This window comes from Vulpes vulpes, chromosome 13, assembly GCF_048418805.1.
Source record: "Vulpes vulpes isolate BD-2025 chromosome 13, VulVul3, whole genome shotgun sequence".
NCBI classification, from domain to species: Eukaryota; Metazoa; Chordata; class Mammalia; order Carnivora; family Canidae; genus Vulpes; species Vulpes vulpes.
In genome coordinates, this window is record NC_132792.1 from 3,388,282 (window position 1) to 3,406,893 (window position 18,612).

General features: G+C 45.5%; 1 protein-coding gene across 4 annotated transcripts in view; it reads left to right on the plus strand.

Annotated features, from left to right (window-relative positions):
• Positions 1-18,612, plus strand: part of COL22A1 (collagen type XXII alpha 1 chain) — a 263,464-nt gene that overhangs the window by 207,623 nt on the left and 37,229 nt on the right. For all 4 annotated transcript variants that reach the window (XR_003234234.2, XR_003234233.2, XM_025993486.2 and 1 more), the window contains 4 exons: positions 6,003-6,056; positions 7,828-7,881; positions 12,091-12,144; positions 15,480-15,533. Coding sequence is in view for 2 of the 4 variants with exons in the window: in XM_025993486.2 (XP_025849271.2) it covers positions 6,003-6,056; positions 7,828-7,881; positions 12,091-12,144; positions 15,480-15,533 (216 nt within the window). In the remaining 2 variants the exon portion in view is untranslated. The remainder of the gene's footprint in view (positions 1-6,002; positions 6,057-7,827; positions 7,882-12,090; positions 12,145-15,479; positions 15,534-18,612) is intronic.

An 18,612-nucleotide genomic window follows, 5' to 3' on the forward strand; every position in this document is an offset into this window, starting at 1 on the left:
AGAAGGCATGGATATTGTCCCACTTACAGATTAGGAAGCTAAGGTTTAGCAAAGTTAAATTTCAGTACTACCAAGCTACTAGGTGATACAGCAGAGGGGAATCCCTGTCAGCCCAACTGTAGGACCAGCATCCCCCCACACCCCTTAGTATGCTCTCAAAACTCCCCGTTTATTGTAGGGCCAGCACCAAGGACAGCTCCCAGAGGTGGAGGCTTCCCGGGACCACCACCTACGGTTGGGGAAATGAATCTGAGGAGTTAAATATCTCCAGGACTTAGGGCCTTCAAACCCAAGTCAGCCTCTGTGCTCTTTATTCCTCGCATACCACCCTCCAGAAAACAGACAGGAGAACTGTTTCATTTTCTCTCTGTTGAACCTCGCTTATCAAACGAGATCTCAGCTAGTCCTGCGGACATGAAGATGAATTTGTACAGTGAAAATGCTACCAGTTACCAGAGGCTGAGCATTCCTGATTATTGTTCTGGTTCTTTCATAGCCAGAGGCCCCGGGTGTTCACTGGTCATGTGCATCTCCAAGGGCGTTTTTTGTTTGTTTGTTTGTTTGTTTGTTTGTTTGCAGTTGTGACCCGGCATCTGGGAGATCAGCTTCTCCAAAATTTATTGTGCAGATTTGCAGCTGCTCTGACTGCAGGCTGGGTCGGGGGAGGTTAATGCCATGATCAATCACAGCTTCATTCTAGAGCTTTCACACTGCATAAAATGCTGGCTTTCAGGGATGGGGTCTGGAGATAGTGGCTACTGTTATGATTATGATCCATGCAGAGAAGAAAGAAGGAACAAGATGATAATCAGAGTGATGACCCTAGGAACGTGCTTTTCTCCAGAGTCCAGTGTAAAACCTCCTTCCAGTAGGAAATGCTGATTATTCTATCCTCTGTGAAAAGCATTTGGGTTTCTTCCCATTCATGGGCCCACCAGCCAGGTAATGGGAGCTGTAGGGACTGGAGACATGTGATGAGCAGAAGCCCCCACTTGGAGGTTCTGGACATTTCTGAGGGCCAGACCTAAGACCTCCTCTGCTACTTTTAAAACTGCCAGAAGAGGCCCTGGAATCCCTTCTTGCCCAGAAGGTATCCATCCCAGTGCCATTTGGTCTATGCTGTTCAGGAGCCGAAGTCTCTCACCCAGAGCCACTTTAATCCTGGAAGATTCTCACTAATCATCCCCTTCAAAGCTCTTTTCTGAGTCAGAAGGTGTAGAGGTAGGTCAGATATGGGCCATGCCTTCCAGGGCCTGATGTTGTGTTGGAAGAAGAAGGATCTACAAGCTGGTGATTCATACAAAAGTCAGCCTGGGGCTGGGGGTGGGGGTTAAGATTGATGGGCACAGACTGGGCTCTGGAGGTCAGTGAGCGGTTCCCCATCTGGCTCTGCTGCTTAGTAGCCAAGTGAATTTCCCTTACTAATTATAGGACTTGGGCAGTGTATTTGACTTCTCTGAACCTTGGGTCCCTCATCTGTAAAAGGAGAGCCATGTGGTCTATCTCAAAAAGAGGATATGAGGATCAAACAATGAAACATTTACAGAGCACCAGGCGTGGTACCAGCTGGGTACAAAGAAACATTGGGTATCTCTAACTGCAAGTGGTCCTCATAATTGTTTCTCTGAATGAATAGAGGTTATAGCAAACCATCAGAGAAAGAGTAAATAGCTTTAAGAAAAATAACACCATGGGGCAAGGGTCACCTGTGAAGGCCACCTGAAAGAGGTAGGATTTTAGTTGCATTGAAAGCTGAGGCAGGGATTGGCCAGATGTCCCTGGGGGATGGTTTTCTAGGCAGTGAAACAGCACATAAAAATTCAGGGACAAAGCCCATTCTGCTAGTAGCAGAGACTTATTGATCTGAGATGGTTTAGGCCCTGCCCTCAACAGTTTGCAAACCTCTTGAGAGAACTGCCTTTTTGGTGGATTCACAGAAACCGATATCCTTCGAGCAGCCCCTGGTATGAACATAGCCTCTAAGTAATTGTTACATTGTGCACTTAGCTCACGATGGTATTAAGGAAATATAATTAAAAACTAAACAAAATCTTCTCCCAGCCCAGGAAAAGCTCTTTCTCCAGGAAAGTGGAAGAGTGGGAAAACAGTTGTATTATTGTGTCAGCCTTAAGCCAGAGTGCGATGCGCATCATAGGCCATCTGATGAGAGACTACAGACAGAACTCTCACTCTTCCGTAGCCAGGTAGCTACACCTGCCTACAAGTCCTCAAGAGGTGCAATAACTGGTCCTCGAGTAGGAGGACTCAATAGCACCATTCACCAGACACGTTCATCCTAAGTTGACCTGGAAAGTAGGGGTTCGGTCATCTGCGTTATTAGTTCATTAGTTTCACAGAAAGGAAAAAAAAAATGAGCTCCTCTCTTTATGTCAGGAAGTAGTTCTACAGCTTGGAGCAAAGGGCCCTGCTTTGTAATTAGGCTCCCTTTCTCCAGAGACTAGGGGATTGGGGGTGCTCTCTTCCTTGAGGATGGATTACATTTCAAAGGGACGGTTGCCATCTCCTTGAGAAAGACTTTTCCGAATCCTGGATCCAACAACACTTACTTAGCTTTTAAAAGGATTTACATACATTTCAAAGAGAGAGAGAGAGAACCACCAGTGACAAGTTTTCTAAAGTAAATGCTCTAAGTTAAAGGCCTGGGGGGAGAGAATCTCTTTCCTTCTTTTCTTTCTTTTTTTATTTTTTTTTTATTTTTTATTTTATTTTATTTTTTTAATTAATTTTTATTGGTATTCAATTTACCAACATACAGAAAAACACCCAGTGCTCATCCCGTCAAGTGTCCCCCTCAGTGCCCGTCACCCATTCCCCTCCAACACCCACCCTCCTCCCCTTCCACCACCCCTAGTTCGTTTCCCAGAGTTAGGAGTCTTTATGTTCTGTCTCCCTTCCTGATATTTCCCAACATTTCTTTTCCCTTCCTTTATATTCCCTTTCACTATTATTCATATTCCCCAAATGAATGAGAACATACACTGTTTGTCCTTCTCCGATTGACTTATTTCACTCAGCATAATACCCTAAGCCCTGACCATGGCCCTGAGAAAACATCATCTAAGAGAATTGAGCTAGCAAAGTAATGAGCTGGTGGTCTCCCTAAAATGCAAACTCCAGGTGGGCAGGGATGTTGTTGTGTTGATTGTTCTAGCTTCAGTGCTTAGAAAGTTTCCTGGAGTGTGGTCAGGCTACATGTAACTGCTATGCTCTTGACATTATAAAACCAGTGGGACAAGGCATTATGCCTAGGAAAATAGCCAGAAGGGTAACTTGGGTGGGGACAGGCAGTTTGAATACAGATAGATCTGGATTAGAGTCCAAATCTTGCTTTTTATTAGCTGTGTGACCTCAAGTGAATGACTTAGCCTCTCTGGTCTTCCAAGTTTTTATCTCTATAGTCTGGTCATCACCTCTCCCCCCCCCCCCGCCCACATACACACAGAGTAGTCTTATGGGCTGATTAAATAACACAGACATGTTAAATATTTTTTTGCATCAGCTCAGGATATAGACAAAGAAATAGATGGAATGGGATCTCATGTGGAAAGGCCCGGCAGCATGCCCAGAGGAGTAGAGGCTTGGTAAATGTCAGTCTTCTCTTCTGGAAGGAAGTGAGTCAGGGTTGGGGGTGGCTGTGTTTGCTTTGATCCTTAGCTGTGGCAGAGAAGGAGACAGGACAACTGTGGAGATCCCTGAGCTGCTGACATTTTCACTGCTGGGAATTGAAGGTTGAAACCACCCTAAGCCCCGACTGAGGACTGGGATTTGAAAAGAAACCATTTACTTTTAAGGCAATTGTCCTAAATGTCAGAGAAGCAGTGTGCTATTCTATGTCACTTCTTTTCATTGAGATTATAATACGGCCTGCAGACAGTATGCTGGCTTTATAGATTGAAAAGCAGTAGAAATAATTACATGTAAAAATGTCGGAACAAATGCTTTCCCCTCTGAACCTTTTTTTTTTTTCCTCCTCCTCTGCACACTGGCCTTTGGTATTTTACGGATATTAGTTCACCTAAGGCCCCCAACACAGTTCAGGGAGGTGGCCAGGGTGTGTTATAGGTAGTCAGATCACCAGTGGACGGCTGTTATGGCACAACAGGGTGGATGGGCAGAGGGCCAGACCCCGGGTTTCAGTGGGTAAATTGTGGGGCTCCACGTCTGGATGGACTCTCCTAGATTGACCTGCCCCCTGCATCCTTCATTTGCTAGATGACTAAACCCAGAGCAAAGAGGGGACATGATCTGCTCAAGGATGCAAAAACAAGAGATGACAGGCCTGGAACCAGAGCCAAGATTGACTTACTGTGAAAGACTTATTTGACTGCATAATGCATTCTTTTAAAGGAACTGACATGTTTTTGTTTAATAACGTTTTACTGAAATACATTTGTTGCCACAGTAAAATGCAGAGCCAAAATAGGTGACAGTTAAGAGAGATTGGAACTTTTGAATGTTACTTTCAAGGTTAGTCTGTGAAAAATATTTTTGGTAGGGTGCATATCGTTGAGTGTCTTAGCCACAATAATGGCACCAATGACGATGGCAGTGATGGTGATGATGGTGATAGTGACAGTGATGATGGTGTTGTGACAGTAGTGATCATGATGATAATGATAGTGACAATAATGATGGTGATAGTGGTGGTGGTGATGATGATGGTGATGATAATGGTGATGACGATGATAATGTTGATGATGGTGATGGTGACGATGGAGGTGATGGTGGTGACGATGATTGTCATGATGGTCATGATGATGGTCATGATGGTGGTGATGATGATGGTCATGATGGTGCTGAGAAGGATGATAGCCAACAATGAACTCATTACTAGCTTATGTACTTTGTAGATTTTACATTGTTTAATGCTCACAATAGTCCTATGACAAAGGTACTGTTTTATTATTCTCATTTTATTTATTTTTTTATTTTTTTAAGATTTTATTTATTTACTCATGAGAGACAGAGAGAGAGAGAGAGGCAGACATAGGCAGAGGGAGAAGCAGGTTCCTTGCAAGGAGCCCAATGCAGGACTCGATCTCAGACCCCAGGATCACGCCCTGAACTGAAGGTAGATTCTCAACCTCTGAGCCACCCAGGTGCCCCTATTGTTCTCATTTTAGAAGCAAGGAGACAGAATTGAAGTAGGTTGCCCAACGACAGAGTTAGTAATGACAAAGCCAAGGTTCAAATACAAAATAACTTACAATAAAGTTATAACAAATATTTACTGAACTCTTGCTACGTCCTGAGCTCTGTGCTATGTCTGATTTTATTCTCCCAACATTTCGCAGGGTAGGCAATCATTATTTTCTCTATTTTGTAGATAAACAAGGAGTCCTACAACTCAGAGTTTAAGCGACCCACTCAAGGCTGCACATATGCGAGGAGCATATGTATGGATGCAGTCTTCTTCCTCAGGCTGCTGGGCAGTGCTGTCCTGTCCACAATCTTCACCTCTCCCTCTTCCCCACTCCGCACCAGACACTGTGCTGATTCTGCTCCTTTTCCTCCCACACCTTAATATCCCAGTTTCCTCCTGACTGCCCCTCTCTCTACATCCTGGGCCTTCCAGCCCACCCCACACTGTAGCCAGGGAGCCCTTCTGAAACTGGAGTAGTCATACATCTTTCTCACGGTTTCCAAGGCCCACAGCTCAATCCAGGTTCAAGGGGTAAACATCCAGGTTTCTCAGTGAGGTCGGCACTGCCTGCCTCCCCATTTCCATTTCCACTGACTCCCATCAGTACTCCACAAACCATTAAGCCATTCCATCAGCAGCTCCTCAGCCAGACCCCCTTGCTTCTCTCTATGGATGGCATGTCTTGCCTGCAGCTCAGCCTTGATGAGAGTTTGATGAAGAAAGAGTAAATGGATGAATAAATGAATACATAGCTGGATGAATGCATGCAAACTTTTTTTCTTTTGCAATGTAATTCTACCAAAATTTCCAGTAAGTTTCTTTTTTTTTTTCTCCCAAGGGAAGTAAAGGGGAGCGTGGTGCAGATGGTGAAATTGGACAGAAAGGTGACCAGGTAAGAATTTACTTTATGATGAACTTGAAGAGGCATCACTGTTTCTCGTCAATGAATTTCATTCTGCCATTTCCGATGTCACCGCTTGCATCTTCTTGGCCTGCCGTAGGACTTTTTTTTAACCACACTTTCATGGTTTCCATCTTGATTCCTCTGGTTCACTGTCACATTCCCCTTCCCCAATTATCTGAACAGCCTGCCTTTTCTGGCTTCGTTCTGTTGTGTTTTGCTGGACTCTCTTACCCTGAGAGCTTCTAGTTCACGGAAATGGTGGTCATCCATTACACAATGCCTTGTCTTCCCTCCCACCCTCCCATCATTCCTCAAGTACCTACAGTAAACTCACGGTGCTAGTTGAAATGCTCTACAGGTGTCTCCTCTGTGCTCAGGGCCAAGCCTGACCTGCTGGACCACTTTTCCAAATGCTTTGTAAGATAGCACCTGTGACAATATGCCCCTCTTTCTATGGGTTCGAACATAGCATCCCTATCATCTTTTATCCAGCACTACTAGTTGATTCTACAGTCTAGCTCTCCAGCCTCCAGCAGCCTTTCTGCCATTTAAACTGTTTCCTACTTTGCTGTCACTCTTGCCTTTTCCTCTTCTGTCCCCTACTACTCTCCACCCATCACTCCTCTGCGCATCTCCCATCGGTCCGCCTTATAACCACCCGCGTGCCAGGTGGGGCACCAGGCCCTGAGATGCAGAGTGAGTAATGGGCAAATCCCTGACCTCACGGGGCTTTCTGCTCCATGAGGGTGAAGCAGGTGAGAAAGTTCTCAGAGGCAGTGAGTCAAGGTCTACATGACATACTCAGCTAAAATTCCATCTGTATTTGGAAAAACAAAATGTGTTTGGATTGTTCTTGCAACAGCGAATTCTCAAGACTAGTGCACTCTATCCTGACTGTGACAGCTTGTGTTTCCTGGTGGCAGGAGATAGAGGCGGAGGTCAGGGAATTCTCTTCCATGATGATGTGTTTGCTTTTATAAAACACTGCCTTAAGAAAACTAAATGTTAGATGCAAAATACCCTCTAGCTTGCTGAGCTCATGCTGTGACACACATGGACTCCTCTCTGCATGGAGACACAAAGATCTTTCTTGAAGTAACTGCAAACCTGTTATGGTAGGGACGCCGTTAATTCCGTAACCCAAACAGTTTCCATTGTGGGCATATGTTGTGTATGCATATGCATTTATTTCTTTCAGATTCTTATTATGGGGTATTCCAAGCCTACACAAGAATTAGAAAACATAATAAAAGGACACCCCCCTCCCCCCAGCTTAACACCTATCACCCAGCCATGGGATCTTGCAGCCATTATGGACACTTCTGTTTTCTGTTTTTCTTTATGTCCTCAGCTACTTCCTCATACCATCTTCCCTCACATCATGTTGAAGTAAATCCACTTTCAGGGTAGAATTGTTTTTGTAAATATTATTAGATACATTCTCAACCTATGGAAACACCAAAAATTATATATATATAATTATTATATAATATTATTATATAATTATATATATAATTATATATATTTTATATATATATTTTATATATATTATATATATAATTATGTTATTAATTATAATATTATATTATATATATATAATTTTTTTTTAAAGAAAGTCTTTTTGTTGACAATGCCTTTATCCAAAATTGTTACTGGAGTTAGAAGTCAGATTCTGGATGGTTGTCTGAAATTCAGTTGTTGCCAAAGCGGAAAGCTTCTTATGAGTCACTTCAAAGAATTGCCTCTTGTGTTTCCCTAGGGTCATCCTGGAGTTCCTGGTTTCATGGGGCCCCCGGGGAACCCTGGGCCACGGGTAAGTGATGATTTTGAATCCCCTCCTCTTTTGACATTTCCATACTCACTAGAGATGGGATCACCCTGGACATGCCTCTTACTTTAAGGACAGGATGACCCCTGAATGTGTCCAGAGCCAAACAGAAGTTGCAGGTCCCAAAGGCATTTGGGGTCAAGGCTCGAGTGGCTCAAGCAGATAGTACCGGTGGGCAGTGCAGTTAGAATGCTGTTGGGATCAGGGGTGCGTTGGCAGGGACAGGCAGGCTTGATGCATTATGAATTTCTATCTATCTTGGATGGTGGGGAGCCTGAGGTCATTGCAAGTAAGTAATGGAGAAGCAACTTCCCATCTTCCATAGGATCCTATCCCATAGCAAGAGGCTCTGTGATTCACGATGTCTCTAAAGGCACAGATTTTCCTGGATTTTCTACAATTAATTACAATAGTAATAACCAAAATTATTATTGTTCATTATTACCACCTTCAGCTATTCATTCATTATGCTCTAAGGTACTTGTTATCAATAAAGCTACAGATACCATTAATATCATCCTATTTGTCCCCATTGGGCCCCCTGAGCAAATCTCCTTGCTCTTATAGTAGCTGTATCTCTGGCACAGACTGATTCTCTCTTCCTAGCAAATTCGTCTCCCTTTGGTCTAAACTGCCCACAGATTTGTCTTGTTGCCCCCGTGCTCAGAGTCCACTGCAGTATCCACCCAGAGTAGCCACGGTAACAGGCAGCACAGAGGAGGATCCTCACCAAGCCCAGGACCAGTCCCCTGGGACTTCCTGTGTGTTCTCCAGGAGTCCTGGCCTCCCAGGCCTTGCAGAAAGAGGGTCACTGGTAATGGCTAAAGGACAACTGAAGGGACAAACCATAAAAGACTCCTAATCATAGGAAGCAAACAGAGGGTCACTGGAGGGGCGGTGGGTGGAGGGTGAGATGGGGTAACTAGAGAATGGGCATAAAGGAGGCACATGATGGGATGAGCACTGGGTGTTTTATGCAACTGATGAATCACTGGACTCTCCCTCTGAAACTAATGATAACCGTATATGTTAATTAATTGATTTTAAATTTTAAAAAAGCTAGATGCTCCAGCTTTGTCTCAATATCTGCAGTCTGCAATAAAATCTAAACAAATACATTTTTGATTTTGAATACAAAAACAAGGACAACTCAAGGAAACACACTTCAAATAGGTACCGACCTGACATAATAGAGAAGCAGAGGCTCAGGATCATGAAGTTGAAATGCGTGACATTAATTTTGCTCAGTCTTCTTTTTAACAACTCTAAATGACTTCTAATTGTAAGTATGTTAATTCTTAGAATAAATTAGGTCCTTTTAAATGTATTTTCTTCAATAAAATCATACAGGAGCACAAAACTGTATCTTTCACTGCACAACCGACTTTTACAGCAAAGTCATAAAAAGTAAATTAACTCCAAAAGTATTAAAGCTTTCCCAGTTTATTGGAGAGCTTACCTCAAATCTCAGATCCTCAGCTCATTTCCCACCTCCCTCCTTCCCAGCCAGTGTCTGTACTGTTAGCATCCTTTTCAGGTTCTCAGACTTCAGGCCTCACTGTTGCATGAGTAGGATCGTGAACAGCCTTGGCTAGGGAATGAGTCAGTTTGTTACCATGCAGGTTCACAAAATTCTGCATTTTCCTTAAAGGAATAATTTCTCATAGGAAATTCCTTTGCATCGTATTTGCATATGCTAATGGATTTTGTGGCAGCTGACAATCAGGTGCAAGAGAAACTGATCAAGATGATGATGGGATGGGTCATGAAGAGAAACTGATCAAGATGGCGATGTGATGGGTCATGGGGAGAGACATTAGCATGAGTTGAGGAGGACCATTTGAGAAGGAAATAATTTTATTAATACTGTTTTCATATCACAATGATTTTAGTCTCTTCATGCAACCTAATAGCTGAGGGACTCCCAAAGTGAGTGTTGAATTAAAGCCCCATCCCTGCCCCACCGTGGTAGTTCCAAAGCCTAGAACATGTCTCCAGTGCAAATGAAATCACGCTCTTCTCTCATTGGAAGTTGCTCTTTAGACTGTATGATGGCTGTAGGAAATGGCTCCTGGTTCTCATGCTAGTTAATGATTTTGGGATTCAGGAATAGTCATAACGAGGGCAGCTTCTCCACCTCCAACTGATCCATGTATTCACTTCATTCAGTTGATGTTTCCTGAGCTTCTGCTTCGTGCCATGCCTCATGGCCCACTGTCCTTGGGAGCAGATGTTGGTCACCTGCCCATTTGGGTTCAGTGACCAGTCATGCAGAAGCAACTCATGAGCAGGAAACCCTCCTAGTCACGTATGCATTGTTTCTTTGAGTGGTTCTGAGCCAGACCCTGTAACCAGGGATATAGATACCAAGCAGATAAGGCTCCTTTGCTATTTTTACTTCAAAGTTTATTTCCTGGTGCTCAGTTGGCATCCTTCTTTCAGATAAAACCCTTACCCTGTTGCCAATCTCCTGCATGGATGTAATCTAATTCCAACTTAGCTAGCTTCCAGGGTTATCGGGTCCTGGGGGTGGGGAGTAACAAAATTATATAGTAGAATCCAGTAGAAACTCCAGTGTTCTGCTAGGTTTGAATGAGATGTGTAAGTTTCCAGCAGCAGACCAGCCAGGGAAGCAGGAACATTAGGTGACAACATCCTTTTATTTCATGAACATTTAGTGGCTCCTCACCTAGTGGAAGAGGTGGAGGCAAATCTGACAGCATCTTGTCCCCGGGAATTTATCTTACATGGCAAAGAAGACCTGTGTTCTGCAGCCGCATCAAATTTCCTTAAGGTTCACACTGTAGCCATTTCTGTAGCCCTAAAACTTGACCAGCGCTTGCTATGACATAGGCACTTGATAAGTGTGTGTAAAAAACCTAAAGACTGCTGGAAAATTATCAGTAAGGTACTGTGAGGGCTTGCTTATTTGTCATCCCATACTTAGTTCATATCTGCCGTGTTTCTGGTCTTGGGCTGGCCAGCAGACACACTACTGTTATCAGTGCTTATGATATCAGAGAATCCTTTAGGAAGAGCCCTTAGTGAGTGCCAGAGCTGAATAACTCATTAGATGTAGGAATTTACTCAATTCTCTCAACAACTCAAGAGAATTAAGTCCTCTCTTTCTATCCAGTGCACAAGGGAACAGAGATGCAGAGGAGTAAAATAATGTGGAGAACTAGGACATGGAGACAGGAACTCTGGCTCTGGGAGAGCGTGTACCCCAACTGACACCCCCTATTCTGGGTTAAGCACACTGCAAGGAGTGCCTCCTCACCTCCTTAAAGCCTGGGCAATCCTATCACTTCTACCCTTTTACCAACAAAGAAACTGAAGTTAAACATCTTATATATACCACTTGGCCAAAGCTAGTAAGAAGCACTGTATTCATTAGTCTAAAGAATCTCTGCCCCATCTGCCCCAGCCAGCCAGCCCAGCTTTTCATTCATTCATTTATTCAAGAAATCATGAGTTCTCACTATCTCCAAGGCACCGTTTTAGTTCCCAATAAAGCAAATAATCAACAAACATTAGGGAGACGGATGGCATCATAGGTGATGGAGAAGCATAAAGGTGTTAGTTGGGAAGGGCAGGACTTGGGGTAGGGTTTGGGGAGCAGACACTTCTCATTGAGCTGGGATGGGGATGAGGACAGGCTGTACGCTCTGAGCCCCAGGGTATTGGATTGCTGGCAGGGGGAGCGGCACCGGAGAGAGCCGGTGCCGGAGACAGGGCTGAGCTCATCTTGTTGCACTTACTTGTGTAGAACTCCTCATTCATGGATCCGTCTATGCATTTATTATCCCCGGGTTGACACAACCAAGTGCCTTCCTTATTGACCTGGAAGATAAATCCAGTTGTTCATTTTTGCCTCTGTCCCAAAACATTCCCTGATATTAGCTGAAATTGTCCACTCTGAGGTGAGACTGCTCACCGTTATCTTAAGGTTGACTAGCTGGTGAATGTGCTGGTCCCTCCTGCAATCTGGTTGCTATTCTCCCAGCATCTTCATGTTCCCAGAGACCGACCCAGTCTGCTGGGGAAGGAAGAAGCACCTCTGGAGTCCTTGGGGTTCCAGCAGCCAGGAAAGGGCTCAGGATGCACCTTCCATGAGCTGCTTCATGCACAAAAAGGCGCTAACGATCATGTTGAGATGTACAACAACCTGACTCCCTGCTCTATCATCTTTAGGGAGCAGATGGAATTGCCGGAGCTGCTGGCCCTCCAGGGATCCAAGGGCCGCAGGTAAGTTCCTCAGTGGACGGGATCTGCCTTGAATCCGTGTTTGGGCTTCCCAGAACCCATGTGTTTGCCCGCCCTGCCCTGGTCCTCCCTACCTCTGTGTCTCATTCATCCTGAGTATTCACAGTCTTGCAAGGAAACTGCAGGAAGGGTCGCTTTCTGTTGGCACCTCAGTTTCTTGCCTCAAAAATAAAGGTTTGGATGAATGACCTGGCCGTCTGTGATTCCAGAATTTGGTTTACAGCCAGCTCACATAGGCCCCGGGTCAGTGTGGTTCTCCTCTGAACAGGTTAGGGAAGTGAAGAGGCTTGAGCTGACCCACACTGATGCTACAATATGCGTCAGGAGGCCTGTTGGGCAGGAGTGGCCCCTGTTACCTAAATGTTCCTAAAGAGGAGAGAGAAGTAAAAAAGAGGAGTCACAGGCCTAGCAGACTCTGTGTCCCAGTCCAAGCTGGCTAGCAAGCAGGTCAGCGCTGCCCTGGCATGTTTGAACTCTAGTGCCAAGAGCACTTGAGGGCTCAATTAGGATAGCTTCCCCCTCCTGGGAGGAGGAGGATGAGTCCAGTGGGACTAGGTCACTAGTCCAAAGTCATATAGGAAGTTAGTCTCCAAGATGGGATTTCACTTTGGAAACTCCCAACCTGGTGTTCTTCTGGCCAGGCCACACTGGCCCACGACGTGGAGTGTTCAGGGTGGGGGCTGCAGGGGCATCAGGGCGATGGACACACGGATGGTCTTCTGTTCCTCATCTGGCCAATCCTGTCAAAGCAGATCCACCTGCAAGTCCCAGGAGGAATAGAATATAGAACATACCGCAGGTAGCTTTTTACCCATTCTCAGACCTCAAAAGGTCTCCCCGATAAAAACAAACGGACTATTTGCCCAAGGAGAATAAGATGCAGAACCCAGAGGTGAATCACTCTGTACCTTGGAATTAAACTGTAATAAATACGACATTGGTTCTACCGTGTGGAACCCTGTGGCAAGTGACGGCTGTGCTCAAAGCTGCCTGGGGTCCTGTTATTTCACTGTATACATAAAACCAGAATATACTCCAGATTTTCTTAGCATAATTCATGAGCGTTGGTCATTAAAAAAAGAAATAAGACAAGCTAAATGGGACATGGTGTGGGGAAAAAAAGATATCTACAAACTGAAAACATTTCCATTATATTTTGAATTGAAACATACAAGCCATTTGCCCATCTTTTTGACGTAGAATGAAGGCTTTTCCTTGATTTCGGGTCCTCAGAATGGAGCCTCATGTCCTTATTCTTGTGAAAAGAACCTCTTACCATCTACTGTTTGTTGCCCTTCTTAAAGCTGGTTTGAGAATGTAACAACACCCGTGGAGCAATTTGAATGTAAAATCCTGGATCCTTGGGATATTTTTTCTTCTGATCTTTTATAGCTGTCCTGTTAACAGCTATCTGGATAGTGAGTCATCTTTTTAAAATATTTGTAAAGTCTTCATTAAGTGAAGACTTAAGAAAAGATCACTCTTTTTCTTTTTCCCACCTAAGTTTAATTGGCTTACCTAAATGAATAATCAAATTGTGTAATGTCCATAGCAAACCACAACTTGTACAATAAGAACAGGTTTAGGAACGAGGGTGCTGCCTCCTTGTGCGTCAGCCCATCTGAAGGGAGAAAAAAAAAAAAAAAAAAAAACCTCTAAACTGAAGATGTCTCATGGGCCCTGTGGTCTCTGTTGCAAAAATTCAGCCCTGCTGTGGTAAGGTGGAGTCAGCCACAGGCAGGAGACCAACACGAGGCTTCTGATAAACCTTTATTTGCAAAAACAGCAGAGGGCTGCCCTTTGCTGTCCAGTGGCTTCAATCCCAGGGTCTTTGGAACAGTAGATATTCAGGAAGGAATCCAGGGAGCTCTGTTACCAATATTTAAAAATCCCTATGGGTGACTGAGTATTTGTTCCAAGTTGACCAAAAATATCCCCTTTGTTGTGTGTTTGTAGGTTCTGGGATATGGGGGGCAGGGAAGGTTTTTGCTTTACTGTTGTTAATTTGTGTTGGCCCAGGTGGCACTGCGTCTGGGCAATCTCAAATATCCTGGATCATCACGTTACAGAGATGAGGCTTGTGCCAAATTGTTATCAGTGCAAAAGCTTAACCGTAGCATTCCGGGTTTTAAAATTAAGAGTAACCGTTCAACAGGACTCTGTAAAGTACTAATCCTTTCAAGAAAAGATCTTCACAAAGTAGTAATACACCTAAAACACGGTCTAATCTTCTTCCGTTCCCAGGGGTCATGAAAAAGTTTCTCGTCTCTCTTTATGACGTGTTCCTAAGATCTTTTCATTTTCTTCGGGTAGGGAAATAAAAATCAATTGTGGAATTTTTATTGAGATTAAGTAGCACTACATAAAAGAAGTGAGCTTTGGGTCCCCTGTTGGACACTTTTTACATGACAATGTATAAAATCTGCATAAATCTGAACTAAATGTCAAAATATTTCTGCCTCTTGCTTTTCCTCCAAGAAGCTATCATCACAGCCCATAAGAATACCTCACTTTGTCGGGCATGTGGATGAGAATGTAGAACCTGATATCAGCATTTTATCACAGAAGGAAACGGTGGAAGGAGCTTATAAAGTCCTCGGGGCCTTTAAATATGCCAGAGACGCACATGACCTAAGAATGCTCATCCGGATAGACACGATGGCACCGATGACCTCATCTGATTAGAAGCCGTGGTTGGCAGTGATGTGTGTCTTTGGTGAAGGAAATGGGAAATGAAGTGTGAATTAATGTGATGGGGTAAACACGGTTTTTCAAAACCCAAGCTCTATTTCGTGGGGAAAAGAGATACTAACAGCGACCCTGCTGGCGGTAAAAAGTTTGGGAACCTCCAGACAAGGGGATGGTAGTAATAGGGCATCTGTGCAGCCCCTGGCCAGCTTTTCACTTGCATTGGGCCCCGGGTGCACAACACCCCCAGATGCTGTGGGCTTGGGCTGCGTGGTAGGACTTCAATTTCAGGCCGTGTAGGGACAAAGTGCAGAGCTGGAACTGGACCTAAAACCCAAATATCTTCTTCCCTTCAGGATTTTCCATCTCAAATTCCCCCTCGAGTCTATGTAACACCGCCAGAATGAGCCCCTGTCTGCACACCCCCACCTGCATGATTATGCTCTGCCCAGGGCACCCCCACCCTGCGGCCAGAGGAGGCGGTGCCTGCAAAGCCAAGAGGCAGAAGCACCCATTGCTTCTCCCCAAAGACCCCTTCCAGCCCGTGAAGGCAATTCTACGTGAGATCGTTTACTTCCAGAAAAGCCAATCTGAGATTTAACGGTGTTTTTATATTTTGCATCTTTTAGGGGAAAGAAGGTCCTCCTGGTCCCCAAGGCCCATTTGGATTACCGGGAATCCCAGTAAGTGGCATTTAAAAAAACAAAAAAAAACGGGTTTCTCTACTGTAAAAACGAGCAAATAAAATATATTCCATCACTGTTAACACAAGGCACGGTCACTAGGGGAGTTTCCAGTGCTGCAGAAAATGAGAAGGATAATCGCTAACCAAAGCTAAGTGTGTTTTTGATGGGGTCCATCTTAACCTCATTCTTTTATGCAAGTAGGTCCTGTGGTTGACTTGTAAGGATAGTTGACTTGTGTGTGGACCTTGTGTACGCATACGTGTACAGTTAAGACGGCACTACGCACACATAGGCGTGCACACCTGTGATATTATAAATATTTATTTCCCACACTGGTGTTAAATGTTCATGCGCTCATTAAATTTTTCCTACACTCTACCCAATAAATGTACCATCATATATGTGATCACCCCTCTGTTGCCTCAGAAATTGCACAGTTATTTGCGAAAACTATAATAAGCTATTTTGCATGCATGGCGCTGCTCTGTGTTCTGTACGGTGGCCCACCAAGGTGGGGTTTACTTCCAGGTGTAATAATGTCTGAGGTTCTTAATACATAGCTCCAAATTACTTTCTACAAATACATTTTACATTCAATATATTTCCCAGTGGGGATCCCTGGGTGGCTCAGCGGTTGAGCGTCTGCCTTCGGCCCAGGGCGTGAGCCTGGAGTCACGGGATCGAGTCCCACATCAGGCTCCCCGGATGGAGCCTGCTTCTCCCTCGGCCTGCGTCTGTGTGCGTGTGTGTATCTCTCTCTCTGTCTCTCATAAATAAATAAATGAAATCTTTAAAAAAAATACATATATATACTTCTCAGTAGGGTGGAGCTCTCCAGGGTGTTAGTCAGGCTAGTCCAGAGAGGCCATGTGCTACCTTCTCCACGGAGAGTGATTCCCTGGGGGACTGCTGGTCTGGCCTAGGCCGACTGCTGGGACCTCCACTGGCTGCAGCCCCTCGCCCCTGCCCTGCATGATGATGTGTTTTATTGCAGCTTCACTGGCTTCCTTTGTGTTCCTAGAACACCCTGCATCCTCTTCTCTCCAGACCACAGGGCTTTTGCATATGCATTTCTGTCCACCCAGAGTGCCCCTTCTTCACATCTTGTACCAGTTGATGCCTTTGATCCTTCCCATCCCATCTCAGACATCACCTTCAGGAAGTTTTCTCTGGTTCCCCCTCCCCCAGCCTAGGGCAGACAGTTTGCTAGTCCTGGGGACATAACAGAGGAGTACCTGCTAACCATGGGGCTGTGCTCTAGCCTGTGGGTTCTAGAAGACAAGGCTTTTGCTTCCCACACATTGTGAACACTCAGCAAATATTAATTAAAGAAGCATGTGGCTGAATGAACTGCTCTGCAAGAGCTCTCCCTCCTGGAGTACCTGATAAGTGCTCCCATCGGAGACCTTTCCTCCTCGGGGTAGCGCTCCCTGCAGGCACTCAACCCCGAGGTTAGGTAATGTGTGCAGGGTGCATAGACCTTACAACACGTGCTAGGATGTGAAACCCCTGTTGGTCTACACTTCAGCCCCATAGCCTAGCCTGTCCCAGCAGCTGGGAAGTATTGCCTGATTTAATCCTAGCAATGGTGAAACTAAGGTTTTGTGCCAACGCCTTATCACCAAAGCCCTGTGTGCTGGAGAAGAGAGACCGACCTTAGGTGTTACTACACCCTCTTGTCAATAATGTCCCTCCATCCCCACCACCCCCTCCTACCCTGCCAGGGTGGACTCCATTCTGTGGCTAAGGCAAGAGCAAAGCCTTGGCCTGTGTCCCACTGGTGCCTCGTGAATGGACCTGCTTTCCTGTCTCTGAGGACAGGAAAAGGGTGCCCCCCCCCCACTTCCAGCCACTTTGAACCCCCTTTTGCTGCTTCCATGTCATCCCTGTCTCAGAAACACTTCCTCTCCCTCTGCCCGGATATAAACCATCAGCTTTCCTGTGCACGGTGCTCACCAGCTGGCGGGCTCTGTGCAAAAAGCTTTCTGCACATCAATGCATGTATGTACCCCTCGCCTCGGGGCCTCTCAGGCAGTTCATCCTGAGGTCCTGGCTGCATGCCATTGTCTCTGGGAGGTGCCTGAAGCCTCCCCAGTGGCTTAGGTAGGACTCTGAGCTGTGTGCTCCAGGAGCACTGAGCCATCACAGCACTGGGGCTGCAACCACACACACCTGTTCATTTCCACCTGCACCATGCCTCCCCAGCACAGCGTCAGGTAGGGACTTCCTAAATTGGAAGACCCGAATTTCAGGCTGTGTAGGGACAAAGTGCAGAGCTGGAACTGGACCCTAAAGCCCGAATATCAGGGTTGATCTAGGCCAGCATTCAAGGTACCAGAGGGACCCAGCCCTCATCCCCGTTGGTATGCAACCCCCGGTCTCCAGGAGAAGCCAAAGAGAAAAGGAAGAAACCATTGACACAAAGCATGATGCATGATAGGAGAGGGGGATGCAGGGGCCACAGAGCCCAGGGATGGACACCCATCCTAGACCTGGAGGGATGTCCAGGGAGCTGACACTCAAAGTGGTGTTCAAGGTCAAATAGTCTAGGCAAAAAAAGATGAGGTGAGGAAGAAGGCAGTCCAGGTAGAAAGAGCAAAACATAAAAGACATAGATGTATTTGCTTATAGGAACTGGCTGTAAGAAATGTTAAATGTTGAGACATGGCTTCCACATCTGGCAGGGGCTGTCAGGGACACGGTGCAAAGTTGCTGACGCTCACTGAGCACCAGCATGAGCTTCCATGAAGTATAACAACACGCCTCACCATCTATTGAGCACCAGCCATGTGCCGCGCTCTGTACCAGAAAGACCCTTTAAATTCCTCTGCCTGCAGGAGTTGAGAGCGTCCCTGTAATTTACTGAAGGTTTAGAAGCAGGTCCTGAGATGTTCAAGGGCTGACAGCAGCCCCGTCAGCTGGGGGCAGTGCTTATTTCTTGCAAAGCCACATTTCCTTCTCACACAGTCCGATAGGCCACCCTCAGCCCACCTTTGCATGTCCCCCCATGGTGAGCGTGCCACTCCCAGGGACCATGTATCTGCCCTGGGAGTCCTGGGGCCTCCTGCCAGCCTCC